Raw genomic sequence first — 22,809 nt, 5'->3', positions numbered from 1 at the left:
GTGATCCAGCGCATCCCAACTAAATTAACTGGAGGAAAGCCATCATCATTGCTCTAATAAAACCTGGAAAAGATCCCAACCTCTCCAAAAGCTACCGGCCCATCTCCCTACTGCTGTATGCACCTCCTACAAGCTTTTCCAGAGACTCCCCCTCCTTAGGCCACTATCTCCCCAGATAGACAATAAGCTGATCAAAGATCAAGCTGTTCCAGAGACTACTCCTTAGGCCACATCTCCCCAGATAGATGCTTAAAGGAGTAGTAAAGGGAAAATGCATGTTTAGCCCTGTTTTAAGGTTACTTATGATCATATACAATGGTTCAGATCAAACATTGACAAAACTAGCACTTTTGAGAAAGTCTGATAATTGCTCTACCACCGTTTTGGTTATACAATGGATGTGGATGGGCAATGTGAAAAATCATTCAAAAAACATGTTAAACTCTCAATTTCAAAGACAAGAAACTGACCAAGGTGTTAGTTGGCGTTCTGACATATAATTTGCCATAAAGTAAGATTCTAGTTCATCTGGAAAGGCCTTTTTTTCATATTTAGCATACTGTATAACTATTTAGTCGCAGCACATACATGTGTAAACTTCCGCAAACTAGGTAACCTGATTGATTGATTGCTTCTATGGACAGGTGTCTTTTATACAGGTAACAAGCTGAGATTAGGAGCACTCTCTTAAAGGGAGAGGACTAATTTGTGTGCCTCATGGACATAACCACTCTGTGGGAGCCAGAAATCTTGCTGGTTGATAGGGGATCAAATACTTATTTCACTCAAATGCAAATCAATTTACACGTCTCTCACTGTTAAAATTACAGACTGATCATTTATTTGTCGTCAGTGGGCAAACGTACAAAATCAGCAAGGGATCAAATAATTATTACCCTCACTGTATGTCCAAGCCATGCCAAACATGTAAAAATATTCAGATTGCGATACATTTCATAGAAGAGCATACTGAGACGGGTAAGATTACACCCTGTGTTTCCCGCCTCAGAAAAGCACATTTATCATAGTTTTTCCAACACAATTCCGGGTGCCTCATTGACTTCCATTGTAGCGGTGTCACTCGCCTATTCGTCCTGTGGCTCTTCCCGGTAGTCCCTCGTTTAAAGGCCTGCTTACAGGTACTAATTTTGATGTAGAACAGGTATACGTGTATTTAGCCTGGGAGATTCCCCTCCTCAGGCTGGCCCTGGCTAAACATGCTCCAAAGTTTTATGTCCCCTGGGTGTGGAGTGAAATTCAGATGAAACGTATTATATCCAGATCGCAAAGTCCAGTGATTAAAGTCCCTTTGCGACAATAAAGGCCCTGTCTAGGTACATGGTCTGCAGCCCTGAGTTTCAGTAGCATCGGGAGGGACAGACACAGCAGCAACACGCAGGTACACTTGTGTGGTACTGTAGATAAAATAGTTAGGGGTTAGGGTACTGTAGGTATTAGGGTTAGGGGTTAGGGTACTGTAGGTAGGGGGGTTAGGGGTTAGGGTACTGTAGGTAGGGGGGTTAGGGGTTAGGGTTTATAGCATGGTTTCGGGAAATCCTAACCTCTTTTTTGAATGGGTTTAGATCTGTTTCCGGATAGCATGCGTCTGTTACCGGAAACAGGTCCGAAGTTGGAAGGCTAATGTATAGGATTAGATCTGTTTCCGGAATTGGATTTCTGAATCTGAATCTGGAAATGTAATGGCAATTACTTACCACCGGGGGGCGCTCTCATTTTTAGATACATTTCTGGATTTGTATCTAAAAATTCCAAAATGAATGGGTTTAGATACGGTTCCAGATTTGTATCTAAAAATTCCAAGTCTGCATTTAAATCAATATATTCCAAGTCCAACATGAATGGGTTTAGACACGGTTCCGGATTTGTAACTAAAAATTCCAACATGAATGGGTTTAGATACGGTACCGGATTTGTATCTAAAAAAAAGAGATTCAAATTGGTTCCGGATCTGCTTCTATAAAAAAAATAGATACGTTTATGGATCTGCATCTATAAAAAAAAGATACGTTTCCGGATCTGCATCTATAAAAAATAGATTCACATTTAAACGCGATTCTGGAAATTAGATGCAGATCCGTACTATGGTTTTAAATACGAATCAAGAAATATGTCGTAACTTTTTGGCAAAATGCACAATCAACACACTTTCAAATCGCAGGCCTTATTTGAGTGTCTCTGATCCTAAATATTCATTTTGCGGACCCTTAAAACTATGTCATATAGTGTGTGATGGTGGTCTGGGTCCAAGGGAGTGTGTGATGGTGGTCTGGGTCCAGGGGAGTGTGTGATGGTGGTCTGGGTCCAGGGGAGTGTGTGATGGTGGTCTGGGTCCAGGGGAGTGTGTGATGGTGGTCTGGGTCCAGGGGAGTGTGTGATGGTGGTCTGGGTCCAGGGGAGTGTGTGATGGTGGTCTGGGTCCAGGAGTGTGTGTGATGGTTGTCTGGTTCCAGTGTCATCAGAATCATAATGACTAGGCTTTTGATTAGGATCCGGAATCATATCTAATACATGTGGCTTCCAGTCTAGCGCTTCTAGTGGTCAGACTTGATAAAATCATTACTTGGGAACATGTTAGACACTTACTTTCAATTTAATTGCGGAGCAGGTTGTATTTGCTCATATGTGGTATTTATTCTGTTCACAACTTCGCGATCGTACAGTCAGGCTATAATGAAACTGTTAAAACTAATATGTGGCCTTTCGGCTGACATTTCCTGCCACGACAGCTGGGCACCCGACTGGGTTAATAAACACTGTTAAGTCCACACTCTGTTAATTCCCCTTGTCTCCAGCCTGCGTTTTAGGGACGTGTGGAGGGTCAACATGCAGGGCAGAGAGACACATTCTATCACAGTCCCGCTTCAGGGGACCAGCGTCACAGCACGGAGATGGCTCTCCGAGAGGTTGGCGTGTCACTCTGTCACTTGACACAGCCAGGGTGTCACGGTGATTCTAACACCATTTTAGCTTAATTTATTCAACAGGTAGTTCAGACTGCGTATTCTGATTGGTTGAGAGGCATTCTGAACCGTGTTTATATTCATGATATATAAACATTTCAAATCACCTTTAAAAGTAGCACTGCACCACTGACTGCGTCCATTGTATTACCAAAATGGTGGTAGAGCAATTATCAGACTTTCTCAAAAGTGCTAGTTTTGTCAACGTTTTGATCTGAACCTTGTATATGATCATAAGTAACCTTAAAACAGGGCTAAACATGATTTTCCCCTTTACTACTCCTTTAAGCCCAGGGCCTCCACTGCTGCTGATCCCTCCGTTGATGACTGTAACCGCTTCATGGATTTCTTTAAATCAAAATCAAAAATCAAAATGGATGCTGGTTAATGTTGGATAGATTCAAAAATATATTTTTTAAAACAAAACACAAGAAGTCTTCAACCACAGGGAATGAACAGCAGACAGTATCTTGGAGACAACATCTGAATCGGCATTTTTCACTTTCAAGATGTAAAATAACCACTCCAAACGCCCTTGTGCAACATTATACAAATTTATTCTGATCAGAATTTTTTCCACGCGTTAATGCACAATTTAGAAGGGAAAAAACATATTCAACCATCTGAAGCTATGTAAAATGGAGGTCAGGGTTTAGTAGTGAGATGAGGCTAGTTAAATGTGCTGAAACTTTGACACCAATAAGTGACTCAGACTTAGTCTAGAGTGCTGCACATAAGATAGACACTTACTGTATATAGTCGGTATAGTATGAGCTAAGCTGTTCACAGTAACACATTACTTGACAGTACTGAAAGATGTGAGATAATATGAAACAAGGAGATGTAACTGAAACCATGATGGCACACACCAACCAAACAATAACGTACCCACCACAAACACTCCATTCACAAGTTTGGCTTCTCACAAGCAACACACAGCAACGTATACACACACACACACACACAAGCCAAGCCCTACCCCCACACACCGTCCAAGACCTCCGTTCACACTGGATTACTATACTACTGTACAGTACGTGGCACTACCATCTGCTACATAATAAATATGACAAATTGTATAAAAATATACACCTAAGGACCAGAGATGTACTAGGGGAGAGAGGAGAGTGGAGAGAGAGAGAGAGAGACAGAGAGAGAGACACAGAGACGGAGACAGAGAGGGACACAGAGACAGAGATACAGAGAGAGAGACATAAAGAAAGACAGAGAGAGACAGAGAGAATGTGAGTGGTATATGACAGTACCCTCAGAATGTGAGTGGTATGACAGTACCCTCAGAATGTGAGTGGTATGACAGTACCCTCAGAATGTGAGTGGTATATGACAGTACCCTCAGAATGTGAGTGGTGTATGACAGTACCCTCAGAATGTGAGTGGTATGACAGTACCCTCAGAATGTGAGTGGTATATGACAGTACCCTCAGAATGTGAGTGGTATGACAGTACCCTCAGAATGTGAGTGGTATGACAGTACCCTCAGAATGTGAGTGGTATATGACAGTACCCTCAGAATGTGAGTGGTATGACAGTACCCTCAGAATGTGAGTGGTGTGACAGTACCCTCAGAATGTGAGTGGTGTGACAGTACCCTCAGAATGTGAGTGGTATGACAGTACCCTCAGAATGTGAGTGGTATGACAGTACCCTCAGAATGTGAGTGGTATGACAGTACCCTCAGAATGTGAGTGGTACATGACAGTACCCTCAGAATGTGAGTGCATTCTCACTCTCTTATGGAAGCACTCTTAGCGCAGCTGTGCAAAACTCATCTATGTCAGGAAATTGCCAATTCCATAGCGTTGCCACACTGGTATTGGAAGTGATGGAAAACAAATGTTGTGATTGGCCCTTATGAAACCAAACCCCCAGTACACACACATGTATTATATTAGCTCAATCCAGCCTGGGGGTGCGCCATCATCCTCAGCCACAACATTACTGATTCACCAACATAGGACCCAGAGAGAGACAGAGAGAAACAAAGAGAGAGACAGAGAGAGAGAATGAAAGAGAGACTGAAACACAGTGAGAGAGAGAGAGAGACAGAGAGAGAGACGGAAACCCAGAGAGAGGCCGAGAGAGACAGAGAGACGGAAACACAGAGAGAGACTGAGAGAGAGAGAGTCAACCAAGGAACAAGGGGAATAACAGGGAGAAGAGGTGAAAATAGAGAGAAAGAGAGTAGGCCTGAAACAGGGAAATGTGAAAACAAACACGGCGAGAGAGAGAGAGAGAGAGGGGGGCAGAGTGAGACAGTGAGGGGTGTGTTTGTTTTAGTTGTCCTCTTCGAAGGTGTGCAGGTATGTCTTGAGGGACAGGCTCTGGGGCAGGGTGAGGTTGGTGTCCCTGTAGAGGTCCAGCCCGGTCAGGATCTCCACGTCTCGGACACGCGCCGTGTGCAGCTGCAGCAGATCCTCCACCCACTGGGACTCCTCCTCAGCACTCTGGGGAACACACACACACAGGCGCACACACACACACACACACACACACACACATCCAGAGTCAATATGACAAAGCATTACTGATGACTTGACACATGAAACACAGCCCGCACCCCAGAAACTCCACTAACCCTCCTTTCCCCCCAGAGACCACCCCTAGGGCACCCTAGCATCTTAATGACTACAGAGCAGTGGTGCTGACATCCCACATCATGAAGATCCTGGAGGGGCTCGTCCTGGCTCACCTCAGATCTGGCAGCGCTGTGAGGATCAGGTTCTTTGATTTCTCCAATGCCTTCAACCAAGGTTTTTATAGTTAACAGAAATTAATTAAAAAATGAAAACTAGGTATGAAAAAAGATTTTAGTTAACTGAAATAAAAATAAAAATTAGTCTTTACAAAACAAAATAAAAACTGTATTGTGTGTTTACAAAACTAATGAAAATAAACTAAAGCTATTGAGAAAATGTCTTACGTTTTAGTCTTTTTCATTTCATACATAAGCCTAGCATTTTGGGTGGATATGAAATCTATCCTCCATAGATTTAATATCCAGGGGCTGTGTCCCTGCCCAGAAGTAACCTGACTTGCGCCAGATGGTTTGTTTCACACAGAGTGAAACAACATGAGCTCAGTAGCGCAGAAGAAAAGAAAAACTAAAACTAATACTGAAACTAATAAAAATGAATACTAAGCATTAGAAAAAACTAAACTAGCAAACCCACTTTAAAAACTAAACTGAAATGGAAAACAAAAAGTGAAAACGATATATAAAAAAATAATAATGAAAAAAGTGAAATTATTAAAGCCTTGCCTTCAACACCATACAGGCCTTACTTCTGTGAAACAGGCTACAGACTATGCAGGTGGATGCCCCCTAGTGACCTGTGTTACGGACTACTGACCTGCAGACCACAGTATGTGAGGCTTCAGGGCTGTGTCAGAGAGAGTATTCAGCAACACAGGGGCCCCACAAGGGACTGGCCTGGGTCCCTTCCTGTTCACACTCTACACATCAGTCTTCAGATACAACTCTGAGACATGCCGTCTGCATGTCATCTGTTCTCAGATGACACTGATCAATAAAGTACAGTACTACTACTTATTACTACTTACTACTAATAGTACTACTACTACCACTACTACTACTACTACTACGACTACTACTACTACTACTAGCACTACTACTTCTACTACTACTAAGGTTTAACTCTTCATGTTTGACCGTTTCTTGCTTTGACCAGCACCTCCCACTCTGTATGTGCACAAGTCTCTCTAAAAAAAAAACTAAAAAAAAACACTATTATACTTGTATTTGTACCGTCACATGCAGTTTGAGTTGCCTACAAATTGCGTTAGTGAAAGATCCCCACAGCTGGATGATGACACTTACTTCAGCACTGATTAATGATTACTAATTATTACTGTCAAATCACAGCCACCTGTAGAGCATAACAACCAGCTGGCCTTCACCAGCTTGCAGCTTCAAAGAGGTCAGTGATTCATGTAATAACATGATGATTCATGTAATAACACGCTCTCATAAAGGACGCCACTGAGACACATGTCATCCTGTTCTCACTGGTCACACTCAAAATAGCTTTGATTTACTGAGTTTCTCATAAGAGGACTCAAGAAAGTCAAGTAAAACAGACAACATACAGCTAGCTGTATGTACTGTAGCTGAGACAGTGAACCCTAGCGGGGGGTTCAAAGGTCATTGGCAGATAAGGGCGTGGCTCACCCCGGTGACAAAGGAGTGTGATGATGATGATGATGAGATCTAACGTTTGATCTGAGATTCCCAAGGGCATTGAGAGCATCCTGGTGGAACACGTGGTCGTAGAGCTGGAGTGATGTCATCATACACCACAGGTCCTGGCGAATGGCGTGAGACGGTGCTGTCGGGGCAAGGGAGGACACGGCGTCCTCACGACGGCAAAACAACCACTCTACTGCTGAGGGATGGAAACGCTTATCCATCACTCACCCACATTTAAAATGTCCGGATGCCAAATATGCAGTTACCAGGAATCTGAGGAGAAGCTAAATGATGCAGATAATTAAGTGATTTATGTGTTGTTCTTTTCTTCTGCATTTGTTCTTAGATGCGGCTGCAGCCGACCAGCGGTCAGATCCAGGATCAGTCGACCGGCGGTCAGATCCTGGATCAGTCAACTGGTGGTCAGATCCTGGATCAAGGCGGATTTTCACAGACAGACAGACAGACCGCTGAGAAGGATGGTAGAAAGATTGACCGTTACTCTCCGTTCCTAGAAGTCTATCAACTGACCGGGTCCTTTCTTAACAGCACACCGTGAATGGGACCATGAGAGTGGGAATGATCCAAAGCAGAGCTCCTGTTACACATTCAACTAGATGACTGGTTACTGTAAACTACTTGTTACTGTACACACTACGTGTTAGTGTAAACTACTTGCTGTACACTACTTGTTACTGTAAACTACTTGTTACTGTAATCTACTGGTTACTGTAAACTACTGGTTACTGTAAACTACTTGTTACTGTAAACTACTTGTTAGTGTAAACTAGTGCAGTGCCCGTTCAGAACGTCCCTGTTGGGAACAGAATGATCGCTCGGCCTCCAGGAATGCTGCTTGCAGAACTGCTGATCCAAACAACTTCACACTCAACACGCTTCCACGCGCTTCCTTCAATTTCAACTTCATACAGTGGCTGTTCCTCAAATACAGACAGACATATGAAGAGACTTCTTCCATTGTAGTATGATGATGATAATGTGAGATGAAGCGACAGCCTCAGTTGAATTTAAAGCCACAGTGCGCCCCTGTGGAGGACCGCTAACATTGATACAGTTTAGACTCGAATCTGGCATCTGTGTGTGCGTGTATGTGTGTGTGTTGGTGTGTGTGTGCTTGAGTATGCATGTTTGTGCTTGCGCGCTTGAGTGCTTGTGTTTGCGTGAATGCATGTGGGTTAGTGTATTCATGTGTGTGCACATGCATGCATCTGTGTGTGTTTGTGTGTCTGTGTCTGTGTGTGTTTGTGTGTGTGTGTGTGTGTGTGTGTGTGTGTTTGTCAGAAGTACTACCAGGATCCTACCTCTTAAGCATCGATTGTATTTTAGTATTAGTTTTTGTATTAGTTTGCTATTCTTGCACTTTGCCTTCAGCACTAGATTTAGTCACTTGTTGAGAAAGGAGATGCACTTGTGAGTTCTGGGGCCTCATTTATCAAAAAACGTGTAAAACTGTTACTAAAAAAAGTGGATACACACAAAATGGATACACACAAAAGGAATCCGTACACATAAAAATGTACACCGTTTTCGGATTTACCAAACTTGTTGTACCACAGCCAAACATGTAAGCACAGCTGAGACAAATCTCCCCTTGATAAATCTGCCCTTACCCACAACAGAATGTATTTCACAGTCCGCCTCCAACAAGCCCAAACACATTAAGCCCAAATTGAACTATGCAAATGAGCACATGAAAGGATTTCCACATAAAAACCACATGTGCAATGGAATGTGTGGAGAAAAAAAACGGAGAAGAAGCGATGGCACCCAAGAGGACAAAGAAGAAAAACTTCTCGGAAGCTGAGATCCACACACTTGTTAGTGAAGTGCGAGCGAGGAAATCTTCCCTCTTTGCAAGGTATTTGCATGAGTCAAATAATAATAATAATATTAATACATGTTAGTTGTATCACACTTTTCACACTTACTTTTCACCACCCCTGTATAATGGACCATTTCCACAGCAGCAATGTTGACTTGTCATCGTAGGATAAACAATGGGATGGAATGGTTGTGACATCAAATTATTAATGTGCCCATTCACTTTAGTGTGTCACCCTACTATGACAAGTCAAAATGTCTACTGTGAAAAGCGTCAATTGACTGTGCTGTGTCGTCCAGCTTACATGATGCTGCAGTATGAACTTGTAGTGCAAAGAGCAAACTGTTTTTGGATGATTTACTTAGTAACAGTAGAAGAACCTGTAGAGAACAATAAACCAAACACAGTATGATGAACATTATACCAACCGAATATGTAATCCTGACCACATCACATCTAGGCATGGCTTGAAGCTCACTAACAAGACTAAACATGCGGAGTGGATGGCCATCATCGCCGCTGTGAACGCCGTCTGTGAACGCCGTCAGTGCCACTCAGAGGACCAAAGCAGAGGTGGACCATAAGTGGACAGATGTGAAGGTGGGTTTCATTCAACATCTCGTAATTGTGCCCCCCCCCCCCCAATTGCCATACTGCAATAAGCAATGATGACACTTCCATCTTTACAGAGAGCGGCCAGGAAAAAGGTGACAGAGTACCGCAGCAGCACACGGGCCACAATGTTGTCACTGCGGGAACTATTAAATCAACAGATGTAATTAGATCACATGGAGGGGTGTGTGTGTGGGCCTGTGTGTGATAATGATGTTGATGATATGGATGATAATAATAGTCCATCACATTTATTGGCCACTTTTCATGGCTTCTCAAAGTCACTTGAGGGGCCTACTGTCATGACATCACTGTGTTGTTCTACTGTAGCCTAAGGAGCCTAATCATGAGAAATTCAGTGTATTCTAAGACAATATGTAGGCTATATTTTCTATTTGAACCGGTAATATTTAAAGGAGAGTTGAATAGGATGACAGCATCGTGCGTCGCACAGTTTGGCCCGGGCGAGCAGGGTGAAACCTTTTTCTTTTTACCCTCTCTCCCTCACCATTGCAATTCACTGGCTCACCAACTGTCACCAACTCCCCCTGTCCTCAAAAAACATGTAAAACACGGTATACCATATCTGAAGGACGTGTAATTTACATACTTTTTGTTGTGTGTACTTTACACACTTTTCCTTTGATAAATCCCCAAAATGGTGTAATACTGTGTGTGCACACGTATGTATGTCGGCGTGTGTGTGTGTGCATGTGTGTGTGTGCACGTGTGTGTGCGTCTGTGTGTGTGTCTCGCTCACCTTGCAGCTCTCTGTGTTGTCGGGCCTGTGTGGCAGCAGGAAGGAGAAGACATGCAGTGGCCCGTCACACTCCTCTGCTGTCTGGTTCTGGTCCTGGCAGCTAGTCAGCACCATGAAGTAGTGGGTGGGCACGGCCAGAGCGCCCCCTGCTGCCCTGGAGGAGCACAGCGCACAGGGAAGAGGGGTGAGGAGGGAGATACACAGTTACACAGAGGGAGACATACAGCGCGCTCTCTCTCTCTCTCTTCCTCTCCCTCTCTACAGCACTCTCTCTGTCTCGCTCTTGCTCTCTCTCTTGTCTCTCTGTCTCTCTGTCTCTCTCAAACAAACACAGACACTTGAACACACCGAACACACACACACACATACACACACACACACACACACACAGATGCAGTCCTAGTCCCAGGTCCAGACCAACATGTCCGGAGGTGGTCAGCCCTACAGACAGAGACATCAGGGCACTGGCTGCCATAGACTAGGGTTTGACCTGTCGTGCTTATTTAGACTAGACTATATTGTGAACAAAGGTTAATCACACAGCATCAGCCAGGCCTTCCTTCCCACAGACTTGAACTGCTCTTTCTGTGAGACTGTGGTGTCAACATCATGCTCAGCCACTAGGAGGTGTAGTGAGTACATCTGGATATACTGTACAGTAGGGCCCAATCCCAATACCCCCCCTTAGCCCTAGCCCTAGGCCCTACCCTACATTTTGCACGTTCACGCGTAGGGTAGTGTGTCCCACTCCCATTCCTTTTAGCTTCGAGGGCTAGGGAGCATATCGAGGGCTAGTGGACGTTCAAACAGCCCTCCAAAACGAGGGTTTTCAGATGCTGACTTGAAACCGAGGGGTTGATGAAAATTCACACAATGCTTTGCGAACCGAGGCAGTGATATGAAACATAGCTGCCGGTGCCGTGAAAAACCATGGGGAAAAAGCCCAATGGGTCTTCGCAAATAATCATTAAAAAATTGTGAAATCCGTGGAAAAGCTTAGTTTAATGTACTGTAGATGCAAAGGAACATGTCATTGGATCGTTATGACACGCATTTCAGAAAAACATCGCTATTTACGATGTCAACGGCATTTCATTGTGTTTTGATGTTCCAGTAAGTTACTTGATTGATCAATAGAACTTTGTGTAAACAACGGTTTTTGAGTGACAGTTGATTCCATGTCCAGTGTATGAAATCCGAAAAATAATCCAGTAGGCTAGCATTTTTCTGCTCTTCCCTGCTCAACTAATATCAGTGCATTTCTATGGGCAGGACTAACGTTAAGCCGATGTGTAAACATGCTTCCTGGCTGTACAAGTGATTCATCTGTCTTGTTTTGTCCTGGAATTTGGTCAGATGTGTCACTATAATAATAGTAATCATACTTACTAATTAACATCCCAGGGACTCCACAGAAAGTCAGGCAAAGTAATAAAATTCTGATTGAAGACGTAGCGAGTGGTGTCCCATTTCTTAGGTAAAGATTTTAACCCCCATCCCTTGTGGCTCCGTTCTGAAGGGGCCTACCCAGTCAAGGGCACTCCAAAACTAGGGGATAGGGCTAAGGGGGGATATTGGGATTGGGCCTAGTAGTATTCTGGTAGCTTTACATTTAAACTTATAATTATGAGCTAGTGTTGGGGTTACATACTTTGCTCAATGATCACTTGCCAAGTGGCCTTAAATACACAAACAAAAACCCCATTCATTTCCACCATAGGATTTCTATTTTTAGAAGCACAGAAGGTGCAGATGCTGGTACTGGCCTGCAACATGGCTACATCTCTTAATAGGTGTTGTGCATGTATGCGTGTGTAAGTATGTGCGTTTGGCACGCATGTACCAGAGCCCATCACCGGGGGGGCACTCGCCACAATCCATTTTTCCCATTGCCAAGTAGCCTACATTTTGCTTTGTAGATAAAAAAAAACTATGCTTATTGTCTCAGTAAAAGTATATTAACTATATATTAACTATTTTAATCACTGATATTTTATTTCACTACTTACTTTCGAATAAATGCTTACATTTAAGACCGAAAAAGAGAAAGATGGCCTATATGCAGGCTCTATAGATATCTAAAGTAGAAAAGCCCACTCCACTTATACATTCAACACCTGTACATGCTGACGACATGCGTCATAGGTGGGGGACGGCAGGTTCATTTCAAACAGTATTTCTACTCAGGTCTGGTGGTGGGGACGATCATATCACTCTATACACTACAGTTTCAGGCCCGGACCTTGACTTTTGACTCTTACTCTTTGATCTTGTCGGTGGCGTCCCGGAGGCCGTCGTAGTTGTGGTCGAAGACAGGACCAGCGAGGATGTTCACGCCGTTGTTCTCGTCCGTGTACCGCCTGAGGAGCGCCCCCTGCAGGTAGCCCCACACTCCTGCACACATACAGGGAGACACACAGGCCTGGATCTGCAGTTTGTGGCTAGTATCGCAGCGCTATCTGCAGAGTCTTGCTAGATATTTATGATACTGTATGTTGCCAAACGCAAACTGCCTCTCTGAGGACATTTAAAGGGTAGTGTGCTATTTTGGACATTTAGTCCTATTTGTGGTCTGTTTACCATGAACCTGAAACATATAGACCATAATTTCACTGATCGTTACAGTATTACGCTAGCTGCAGCTTTTCTGTCAGCTCTCACTGGGCTACAATGGAAGTCAATGGGGCACCCCTGAATGCATTGGAAAACCTATGATAATTGTGCTTTTCCGAGACGTGAAGCACAGGGCAATCTGAATATTTTTACATGTTTGACATGGCTTGGACATAAGCATTCCCCTGGTGCTTGTTTTCACATTGTCACACAAGTCATGCCAAACACCTAAAAATATTAATTGCGATACATTTCACAGGAGAACATACTGAGACTGGTAAGATTACATCCTGTGCTTCCCGTCTTGGAAAAGCACATTTATTTGCATTATTCACAGTTTTTCCAACGCATTCACGTGTGCCCCATTAACTTTCATTGTAGCCCAGTGAAAGCCTGCAGAAAAACTGCAGCTAGCTCAATACTGGAATGATCTCTATCTTTTCTGTTTCTGGTTCATGGTAGACATACCAAAATATGGTTAAATGTCAGCACACTACTTCTTTAAAGTTATTTAAGCCTGCAGTGTGCTAGTCTGACTCACCGGATATAGGTTTTGGAGATTAGCCTTGTCAATGGGTCTATTACTGCCCAATCAGTGGCAACAGAGATTCTCCTGGCCAATCAGATTCAACCCATACTCCTCTTCTCTTGCTATCGGCATGTTACCGTTTTCAAAGTCCCCGAAACAACTGAAACAACAGCCTACTGTAGTAAGAGATGTAAGAGTACAGAGCCTCTCTCAGCGTACTACCATGTTCCAGAAAACAGAACTGAAGTGTAAATAGTAACACTTGGTATTCTGGTCGAGACTGAGGCTGCCTTTGTGTGTGTGTGTGTGTGTGTGTGTGTGTTTGTGTGTGTGTGTGTGTGTGTGTGTGTGTGTGTGTGTGTACTGAAGGTGTGATGTTGGAAGCGTGCATGTAGACTTGGATACTTTCCCTTATTTGTGAGAGTGTGTGCGTGTGTGTGTGTGTGTTTGTCTGTTCTGTCCTGATAAGATGGGTGTCTGTGTGTGAGAGGACAATGGGTGTCAGCCTGCTCCCTCTCCTTCAGACCTGAGGTCATCAGACAGGCCTCCCTGTGTGTCGGAGTGTGTGTGTGTGTGTGTGTGTGTGTGTATATATCACAGTATCACAGGCAAACATGCAGATAAAACCCAATAAAGTTACAACACTTTACAAGACATTCTTACAACACCTTCTAATAAAGATATGCTTACAGTGCCTTTTAATAAAGATATAAGACCTAATAAAGATATGCTTACAACACCTTCTAATAAAGATATAAGACCTAATAAAGATATGCTTACAACACCTTCTAATAAAGATATAAGACCTAATAAAGATATGCTTACAACACCTTCTAATAAAGATATCCTTGCATGGTACATGGGGGTAGGTGAGATTAATGGGTTCGCACTCTTAAAGGCAGGGTACATGGGGGGCAGGGGGAATGAATGGGTACTCACTCTTAAAGGCCGGGTACATGGGGGGCAGGGGGAATGAATGGGTACTCACTCTTAAAGGCAGGGTACATGGGGGGCAGGGGGAATGAATGGGTACTCACTCTTAAAGGCCGGGTACATGGGGGGCAGGGGGAATGAATGGGTACTCACTCTTAAAGGCAGGGTTCATGGAGAGTAGGGGGAATGAATGGGTACTCACTCTTAAAGGCAGGGTACATTCGGAGTAGGGGGGATGAATGGGTACTCTTAAGGGCAGGGTACATGGGGGTAGGTAAGATGAATGGGTACTCACTCTTAAAGGCAGGGTACATGGGCAGTAGGAGGAATGAATGGGTACTCACTCTTAAAGGCACGGTACATGGGGAGTAGGGGGAATGAATGGGTACTCACTCTTAAAGGCAGGGTACATGAGCAGTAGGGGGAATGAATGGGTACTCACTCTTAAAGGCAGGGTACATGAGCAGTAGGGGGAATGAATGGGTACTCACTCTTAAAGGCAGGGTACATGAGCAGTAGGGGGAATGAATGGGTACTCACTCTTAAAGGCAGGGTACATGGGGATTAGGGGGAATGAATGGGTACTCACTCTTAAAGGCCGGGTACATGAGCAGTAGGGGGAATGAATGGGTACTCACTCTTAAAGGCAGGGTACATGGGGATTAGGGGGAATGAATGGGTACTCACTCTTAAAGGCAGGGTAAATGGGGGGCAGGGGGAATGAATGGGTACTCACTCTTAAAGGCAGGGTACATGGGGAGTAGGAGGAATGAATGGATACTCACTCTTAAAGGCAGGGTACATGAGCAGTAGGGGGAATGAATGGGTACTCACTCTTAAAGGCAGGGTACATGGGGAGTAGGAGGAATGAATGGGTACTCACTCTTAAAGGCAGGGTACATGGGGATTAGGGGGAATGAATGGGTACTCACTCTTAAAGGCAGGGTACATGGGGAGTAGGAGGAATGAATGGGTACTCACTCTTAAAGGCAGGGTACATGGGGAGTAGCGGGAATGAATGGGTACTCACTCTTAAAGGCAGGGTACATGGGGAGTACGAGGAATGAATGGGTACTCACTCTTAAAGGCAGGGTACATGGGGACAGTGTTGGTGATCAGGGAAGCGTCGTATCTGGATTCAGGAGATGTGGCCAGTTCTGTCAACACAAACAATAGCCTGATTTTCAATCTTCTATAATATGGACATGTTACAGTAAGATAATTCTAAGTGTGTGTGTGTGTGTGTGTGTGTGTGTGTGTGTCTGTGTGTGTGTGTGAAGCTGTAAGACAGTTCTGTGTCCTAACTTTATCATCCATGAGCCCTTATGCATGCCTTATGTAGGGCATATAAAGGTCTTATGAAGGCTATACTAAGCCATAACACAACACAAGGCACTGTTAATATGATACCTCACAGAGACCCCCTGGGATGGTGGAGAAATTGGAAGGACAATTCTTCTGGCTGTATCCTCTCCTATGTAGGCCTTGTGTGAATCACAAAGGGCTATCGAAGGCTAACCTGAGCCTGTATAATGCAACATAACTGTGTTCTATATTGGTCTGTTTTTGTTTTAGTTTTGTGTTGTTTTTTATGCTGCCATTGGTCAGGTGTTGCTCGAAAAAGAGTTCTTTGATCTCAAGCTTCTTTACCTGGTTAAATAAAGGTTAAATAAAAATATTTTAAAAAGCTGCATATGCGGACATGCAGTAATGCCCCTTATGCAAAGAAAATATATTCCCCTATATATTAACAATATATTATAGTATGCACAATATATGGAGGAAATATACAGAATAATATATGATGCATACATCATATATTGAATAATACATAAGGAATTGCTGCTTTTCATATATTGCAGTATATTGGAAAATATAACAACTAGTTTCCTATATATGGAAACGTATTGTTTGATATATTACATTATATTTTCCAATATATTGCAATAAATTTAGTTTGATGAGGTGTGTTCTGACCTGGGGGGTAGAGGAAGCCGTAGGAGAGCTGTGTGTTCTGGCTGTAGTCGCTGCAGGCCGGGCAGTGCTCCCGGGTCATGCGCACGTCCGCCCTCACGCACCCCCCCGCCGCCGCCTCCGGCGCCACGCCCTCCTGGAAGAGAGAACACGCATTCATGCCTGTACATGACACACACACACACACGCATGTCACACATGCAGTGTATGTGAAACGGGCCCAGTGCTGCTACGCCATTAAAAAAGGTGTGAATGTGTGAGTGTTGCTGTTCCAGTATGAGGGCGGGGTCTGCGTACACAGGCGTTTAGACGCCGACTCTGCTCAGGGGTGTGTCTGCTCGGCTCCGAGCCCCAGCTCAGCTGGGCTAGCTTGACACAGGTGCCACTGAAGGGTCTCTGCTAGCTCATAAGCGCGCCAGTGTGCGAGGCCTGAGGCTCTCTCTTGTGTAGCAGGTCTGGACTTACAGTATGGCACAACCAAGCGTGAGCCGTCGTCAAAACACCTCTGTGACCCTGGGGGCGGGGCTTGGCGGAGCACCAGACTCTCCTTGCGAAGCGGCAGCCATGTTTGAACTCTAAAATAAATTCCCGTGTCCCTCCTTGAGGTAATCTCTGAAGCACGCGCCTTGCCGGCGTCCTGTCCGTGGTTTCTCAGAGGGAGAGTGGAGTGAGGGACGCCCTGTGGAGACCCTGGCTGAGCCTGCCTCTCTGGGGGAGGGGGAAGGGCTTTACATGAGTGTGCTGGGGGGCTGTGAGGGGCAGCTATGCCAGGCTGGTTGGACCACAGTCCCATTCACACTCACTACATCTCTGGTACCTGTCTGGGCAGGGTGGAGGAGGAGGAGGGAGGAGGACTGGTTCCTGTCTGGGCAGGGTGGAGGAGGAGGAGGAGGAGGAGGACTGACCTGTCTGGGCAGGGTGGAGGAGGAGGAGGAGGACTTACCTGTCTGGGCAGGGTGGAGGAGGAGGAGGAGGAGGAGGACTGACCTGTCTGGGCAGGGTGGAGGAGGAGGAGGGAGGAGGAGGAGGAGGACTGACTTGTTTGGGCAGGGTGGAGGAGGAGAAGGGAGGAGGAAGACTGACCTGTCTGGGCAGGGTAGAGGTGGAGGAGTAGGAGGAAGACTGACCTGTCTGGGCAGGGTGGAGGAGGAGGGGGAGGAGGAGGAGGAGGAGGACTGACCTGTCTGGGCAGGGTGGAGGAGGAGGAGGAGGAGGAGGACTGACCTGTCTGGGCAGGGTGGAGGAGGAGGAGGAGGAGGACTGACCTGTCTGGTCAGGGTGAAGGAGGAGGAGGGAGGAGGAGGAGGAGGGAGGAGGAGGAGGAGGACTGACCTGTCTGGTCAGGGTGAAGGAGCTCCAGAGAGGCATGTTCAGGTCCAGGCTGTAGCCGCTGATGAAGTCCACATGGTGCAGGAGGCTGTAGCGCGTCTCAAACAGCACCGCGGGACGGCCGTACGGCAGGTGGGTAGTGTCTGCGGAGACAAGATGATATCCATTTGTTCACTCGATCATTCATTCATTCATTCATTCATTCATTCATTCATTCATTCAGGGTACAGTAAGTGAGGGGGCACCCACACTGTCTTTGTGTGTGTGTGTGTGTGTGTGTGTGTGTGTGTGTGTGTGTGTGTGTGTGTGTGTGTGTGTGAGTGTGTCTTTTATTGGACAAATATACAAGACGGACAACGTGTTACAGTTGTGCAACACATGCTGCTCCATGAGGTATGGTCTTAGTACTTCCTGTATGTATAGCTGCTCCAGGGGGTATGGTCTTAGTACTTCCTATATGTATAGCTGCTCCAGGGGGTATGGTCTTAGTACTTCCTAAAAGGTAAAGTAGATGTAAACGTACTGTAAGAGTAGGCTCCGTCTGGGCTTGGGCTGAACGGCAGACTGCTCTCCTCAACTTTGTTCTGGAACAGAAGGACATATTAAACACACCAGTCACACACCGCTACCAGTATATATGTAATACAACAGTAGTAATGTAGAGTGCATTCCTCCCCAGGAAATGTTTGATGCTTAAAATGACCCCACCGTGACCTCTCCACGAACCTCATCGTCACAGCTGCACCCCAGGTCGTAGATGGCGGCGGGGGCGGGGTCAGAGGGGGTGGGGGAGGGGGCGGACACCTCCTCGGGCATGGTTGGGGTGTAAGGGGGGGCTTTCAGCATGTCGTTCAGACTGCCGTGGGTCCCGTTGTTAGGGGCGGGGTCCAAACCCAGGAGGTCTGAGGGAGAGAACACAAGACGGAGAAGACAAGAAAAGTTTGTACCGAAACTTTTAACCTTTCTGGCATTGAAACACCTTCTGTACATGTTGTATTGGCAATCCACAGAGAAAACATTCAAAATGGACATCTTACCACACATGACATTGTACAGCTCTATGTTTTCAAATGCTGGCACTTGTTTCTGGAACTTGAATGTTGGTCCGTGGCCCAAAAAGATTGTCTGTGAACAGAAATCCAATCACACAGAATCTATAACGGGTAGAACAAGCAGCAGTGACTGTAACAGAACATAACTATACTAATGAGATGGCGATGGGGAGCAGATGTACCCTCATGCTGGTGATCTTGTTGTCAAATCCGTGGTCCCCAAAGAAACCACATCTCGCAGGGTTCCTCCTGTTCTCTGGCATTTTCCTAGAATTAAATGCCGTGGAAAACAACAACGTTATGATCAGTTGCTACAGGTACTTGCAGATTCTCGATAGGAGCCGAAACTAGCAAACCATATCCATTATTCTCCTCAGGTTAATGGGCAACAGAAAAGCCAGCGCCTGGTTGGAGGGACCTGCGGGAGCAGGGCAGCTGTACCTGGCGATGTGCCACTTCCTCTCCATGAGCAGGTGGACCTCCTCTATGCGCCGGTTGTTGGCGTAGTGAAGCCGCTTGGGGAGGTGCTTCTTCAGGTACGCCTTGAAGTGCTGGGTGGGCATTTTACACTGCAGCCAAACAAGGTCAAAGGTGAAATATGTTTTCCACAGCAAACGGCTGTTTCAAATCATGTAGGCTACTTACGGTGAGATTGGCAACTACTACTTTTGGGTCGTCTGAAAAAAAGTGTGGGGAAAAAAAGATGTGTGAGCAACGATTTTCTCTCTAGATCCTCCAGTGATTTCAAAGTAAGTGGCCAACAATTTTCCTAGTGAACCTTCTATTGCCTAATATCCAGGTGCTTCTCTAGATGATACACAGTACAGCAGACTCACAGGTCTGAGACTTGGGGTCGCGGGGTCGTATCCGACCCAGCGACCCAGGGATCAGCATGATTTCGTCGATGTTGAGAGGGTAGGAGCTGAGGAATTCTGTCATGTCGCAGTGGGCCTCGTCCATACCTGAGAGGACGTACAGTGGAACATACGGTGGTCGTTTTTTCACGTGTCATGAAAAGTGAAGCAGGGTGAGATGTGGGACAGTTTGTCCGCCTGTGTGTCACATGTAAAGAAAGCATTTTACGCTGTTTTCAATGTCTGAAGCCCCTCCCTACCTGGTCTCCTATGATGATGACTCTACCTGGTCTCCTACCGTGATGACCCTACCTGGTCTCCTACCGTGATGACCCTAACGTGGTCTTCTACCGTGATGACCCTACCTGGTCTCCTACCGTGATGACCCTACCTGGTCTCCTACCGTGATGACCCTACCTGGTCTCCTACCGTGATGACCCTACCTGGTCTCCTACCGTGATGACCCTACCTGGTCTCCTACCGTGATGACCCTAACGTGGTCTTCTACCGTGATGACCCTACCTGGTCTCCTACCGTGATGACCCTACCTGGTCTCCTACCGTGATGACCCTACCTGGTCTCCTACGGTGATGACCCTAACGTGGTCTTCTACCGTGATGACCCTACCTGGTCTCCTACCGTGATGACCCTACCTGGTCTCCTACGGTGATGACCCTAACGTGGTCTTCTACCGTGATGACCCTACCTGGTCTCCTAGGTGATGACTCTACCTGGTCTCCTACGGTGATGACTCTACCTGGTCTCCTACGGTGATGACCCTACCATGATCTCCTACAATGATGACGTTGACGCAGCGGTGGAGGTTCATCTGCTTCAGCCCGTTCATCAGCTGGCCGATGATGTTGTCTATCTCCTTGAGGGGGTTGTCCAGCTACACACAACAGTAAAAACAACAACAACAACACGTTTACAACATGTAAACACAGACATGTCTAATTGTCTCTCTGACGTGTCTCTCTCGCCCCCCCTCTCTCTCTCGCCCCCCCTCTCTCTCTCTCTCCCTCTCTCTCTCCCTATCTATCTCTCTCTCTCTCTCTTGTCCAATCATAGAGGCTCACCTCACTGCTGAGGGGTCCCAGTTTATGTCCGAATGTGTCTGGCTGTTCTGAGTGGACAGCGTAGACATACGGCCTGAAACACACACACACACACACACACACACACACACACACACACACACACAGGTGTCGGGGATGAATATTAGGATATGTGTGTACTGTATAAATGTCTATGAATAACATGTGATGGTCCTCCTACCTCTCGTCATCCGGCAGACTGAGCCACCTCAGTATAGTCAGGACTCTCCTCTCCAGCGGGATGATCCTGTGGAGCACCAGACATCTGTGGTGTCAGAGCTAAAAAAAAGAAAGCTTTGGCAGTGCCTAGACCACACGTGGTTGTCATGTATCTATGCTAATATGCTAATGCTAATTAGCATAGCTCGCTACCACAGCAGAGACGGGAGTTCCGTCCAGCGTGCTCTGAGGGCTGGACAGCGCGCTCTGTGTGTGGCTGTCTGAATGGGGGTGTTGTTGTTGTTGTTGTTCAGGATGTGTCCGAGGGCCAGCCCTTTCCAGCCTTGTGCTGGTTAGCTCATCAGATTATTTACAAATCGTTACCAGTTACCAGCTCCTTGTTTTCATTGAGATTGGGATGAGCTCTCTTTTCACTGCTCAATATATTTAAACCAATTGATCAAGGAGCCAATACATTCAGTCAATGAATCAGTGAGTCAGTCATTAGTGAGGTATGAACCCTAACTCACCATGGCCAGAAGAATGTGCCCGCCTTCACCCCTTGTTTCTCTGCTGTAATCCAGATCTAGAGAGGTGGAGGGTAGAGAACACCAAACTCAGATTACAACTTTACAGTACACCAAAACACCAAACTCAGATTACAATTTTACAGTACACCAAAACACCAAACTCAGATTACAATTTTACAGTACACCAAAACACCAAACTCAGATTACAACTTTACAGTACACCAAAACACCAAACTCAGATTACAATTTTACAGTTCACCAGAACACCAAACTCACTTACTGTTCACCGGAACACAGTAAGAGAGGGTAGAGAACACCAAACTCAGATTAGAACCCTAGTCCGACAATTCACCAAACTCAGATTAGAACCCTAGTCCTACAGATCACCAGACTCAGATTAGAACCCCAGTCCTACAGTTCATCACAACACCAAACTCAAATTAGAACCCTAGTCCTACAGTTCACCAAACTCAGATTAGAACCCTAGTCCTACAATTCACCAAACTCAGATTAGAACCCTAGTCCTACAGTTCACCAAACTCAGATTAGAACCCTAGTCCTACAGTTCACCAAACTCAGATTAGAACCCTAGTCCTACAGTTCATCACAACACCAAACTCAAGATTACAGCTGTTGTGCAGCACTGGATCATTTTGAGGAGACAAATGACAGTACACAATAATCACACACTATAATATTCTATCTGCTTCATGCATGACAACAGTTTTTAGCTGTCTTCCTAATTGCAGAGTAACTGCAGCTGTGCTCAATCAGTGGCCAATCAATCTGGCTGAATGTACTGTAGTCCTAGGCGGGGATTGGGTGGGGTTGCCAACAGCAACATCTCTGATTGGTGGAGGGGTAGGGGATGAGGACGGAATTCAAAATACAATGACAGTATTTGAGATACTGTATAATTCTGAAAAATGTCACACTACAAACTCAGATTATAACCCTATTACTACAGATTAGAACCCTAGTCCTAGCTCACCAGAACACCATTAGGTGCCTCTCTGTACTCACCGGCTGCCCACCCCACCATCTGTGGTTCAGCTTCTCTCTGCCTTTCAGGTGGAAGTTGGCGTCGAAGACCGGGTCATGCATAGTGTTACCCACAATGCCGTGGGACTCGGGATACAGACCCTGAGCTCACAGATGGGTTATAACAATCTTGTTACCACGTTGTCCTCACGGTATTACAATGTAACAAAAAAACATTTCTAATTATTATTGGGGAATTGGAGAACTCTTAGGACTCAACGTTAGTAATATATGGATATTAAGCAGGCTCTAGGATGACTCACCGTTGCTAGTG

The 22,809-nt window shown here is 45.6% G+C and overlaps 1 protein-coding gene across 2 annotated transcripts in view; it reads right to left on the bottom strand.

Moving 5' to 3' along the window:
- Positions 1–4,460: 4,460 nt before the first annotated feature.
- LOC311323231 (autotaxin-like) overlaps positions 4,461–22,809 on the bottom strand; it is a 26,646-nt gene continuing 8,297 nt past the window's right edge. The window contains exons 7-25 of one of the 2 annotated variants that reach the window (XM_084455423.1): positions 22,799–22,809; positions 22,518–22,637; positions 21,495–21,550; positions 20,987–21,052; positions 20,788–20,860; positions 20,492–20,600; positions 19,691–19,816; positions 19,500–19,531; positions 19,296–19,423; positions 19,037–19,121; positions 18,840–18,927; positions 18,529–18,704; positions 18,326–18,386; positions 17,806–17,945; positions 16,477–16,609; positions 15,579–15,656; positions 12,686–12,818; positions 10,425–10,578; positions 4,461–5,446 (exon numbers count right to left, since the gene is read on the bottom strand). The exon at positions 22,799–22,809 is cut by the window's right edge and continues 69 nt beyond it. In XM_084455423.1, coding sequence (XP_084311549.1) covers positions 5,276–5,446; positions 10,425–10,578; positions 12,686–12,818; positions 15,579–15,656; positions 16,477–16,609; positions 17,806–17,945; positions 18,326–18,386; positions 18,529–18,704; positions 18,840–18,927; positions 19,037–19,121; positions 19,296–19,423; positions 19,500–19,531; positions 19,691–19,816; positions 20,492–20,600; positions 20,788–20,860; positions 20,987–21,052; positions 21,495–21,550; positions 22,518–22,637; positions 22,799–22,809 — 1,940 coding nt within the window. In that variant the 3' untranslated portion in view covers positions 4,461–5,275. The other variant, XM_084455424.1, reaches the window with a different exon arrangement.

The sequence above is a fragment of the Borostomias antarcticus genome (genome assembly GCF_949987555.1).
Source record: "Borostomias antarcticus genome assembly, chromosome: 21".
Classification (NCBI taxonomy): Eukaryota; Metazoa; Chordata; class Actinopteri; order Stomiiformes; family Stomiidae; genus Borostomias; species Borostomias antarcticus.
This window is presented reverse-complemented; position numbering and strand designations above follow the sequence as displayed.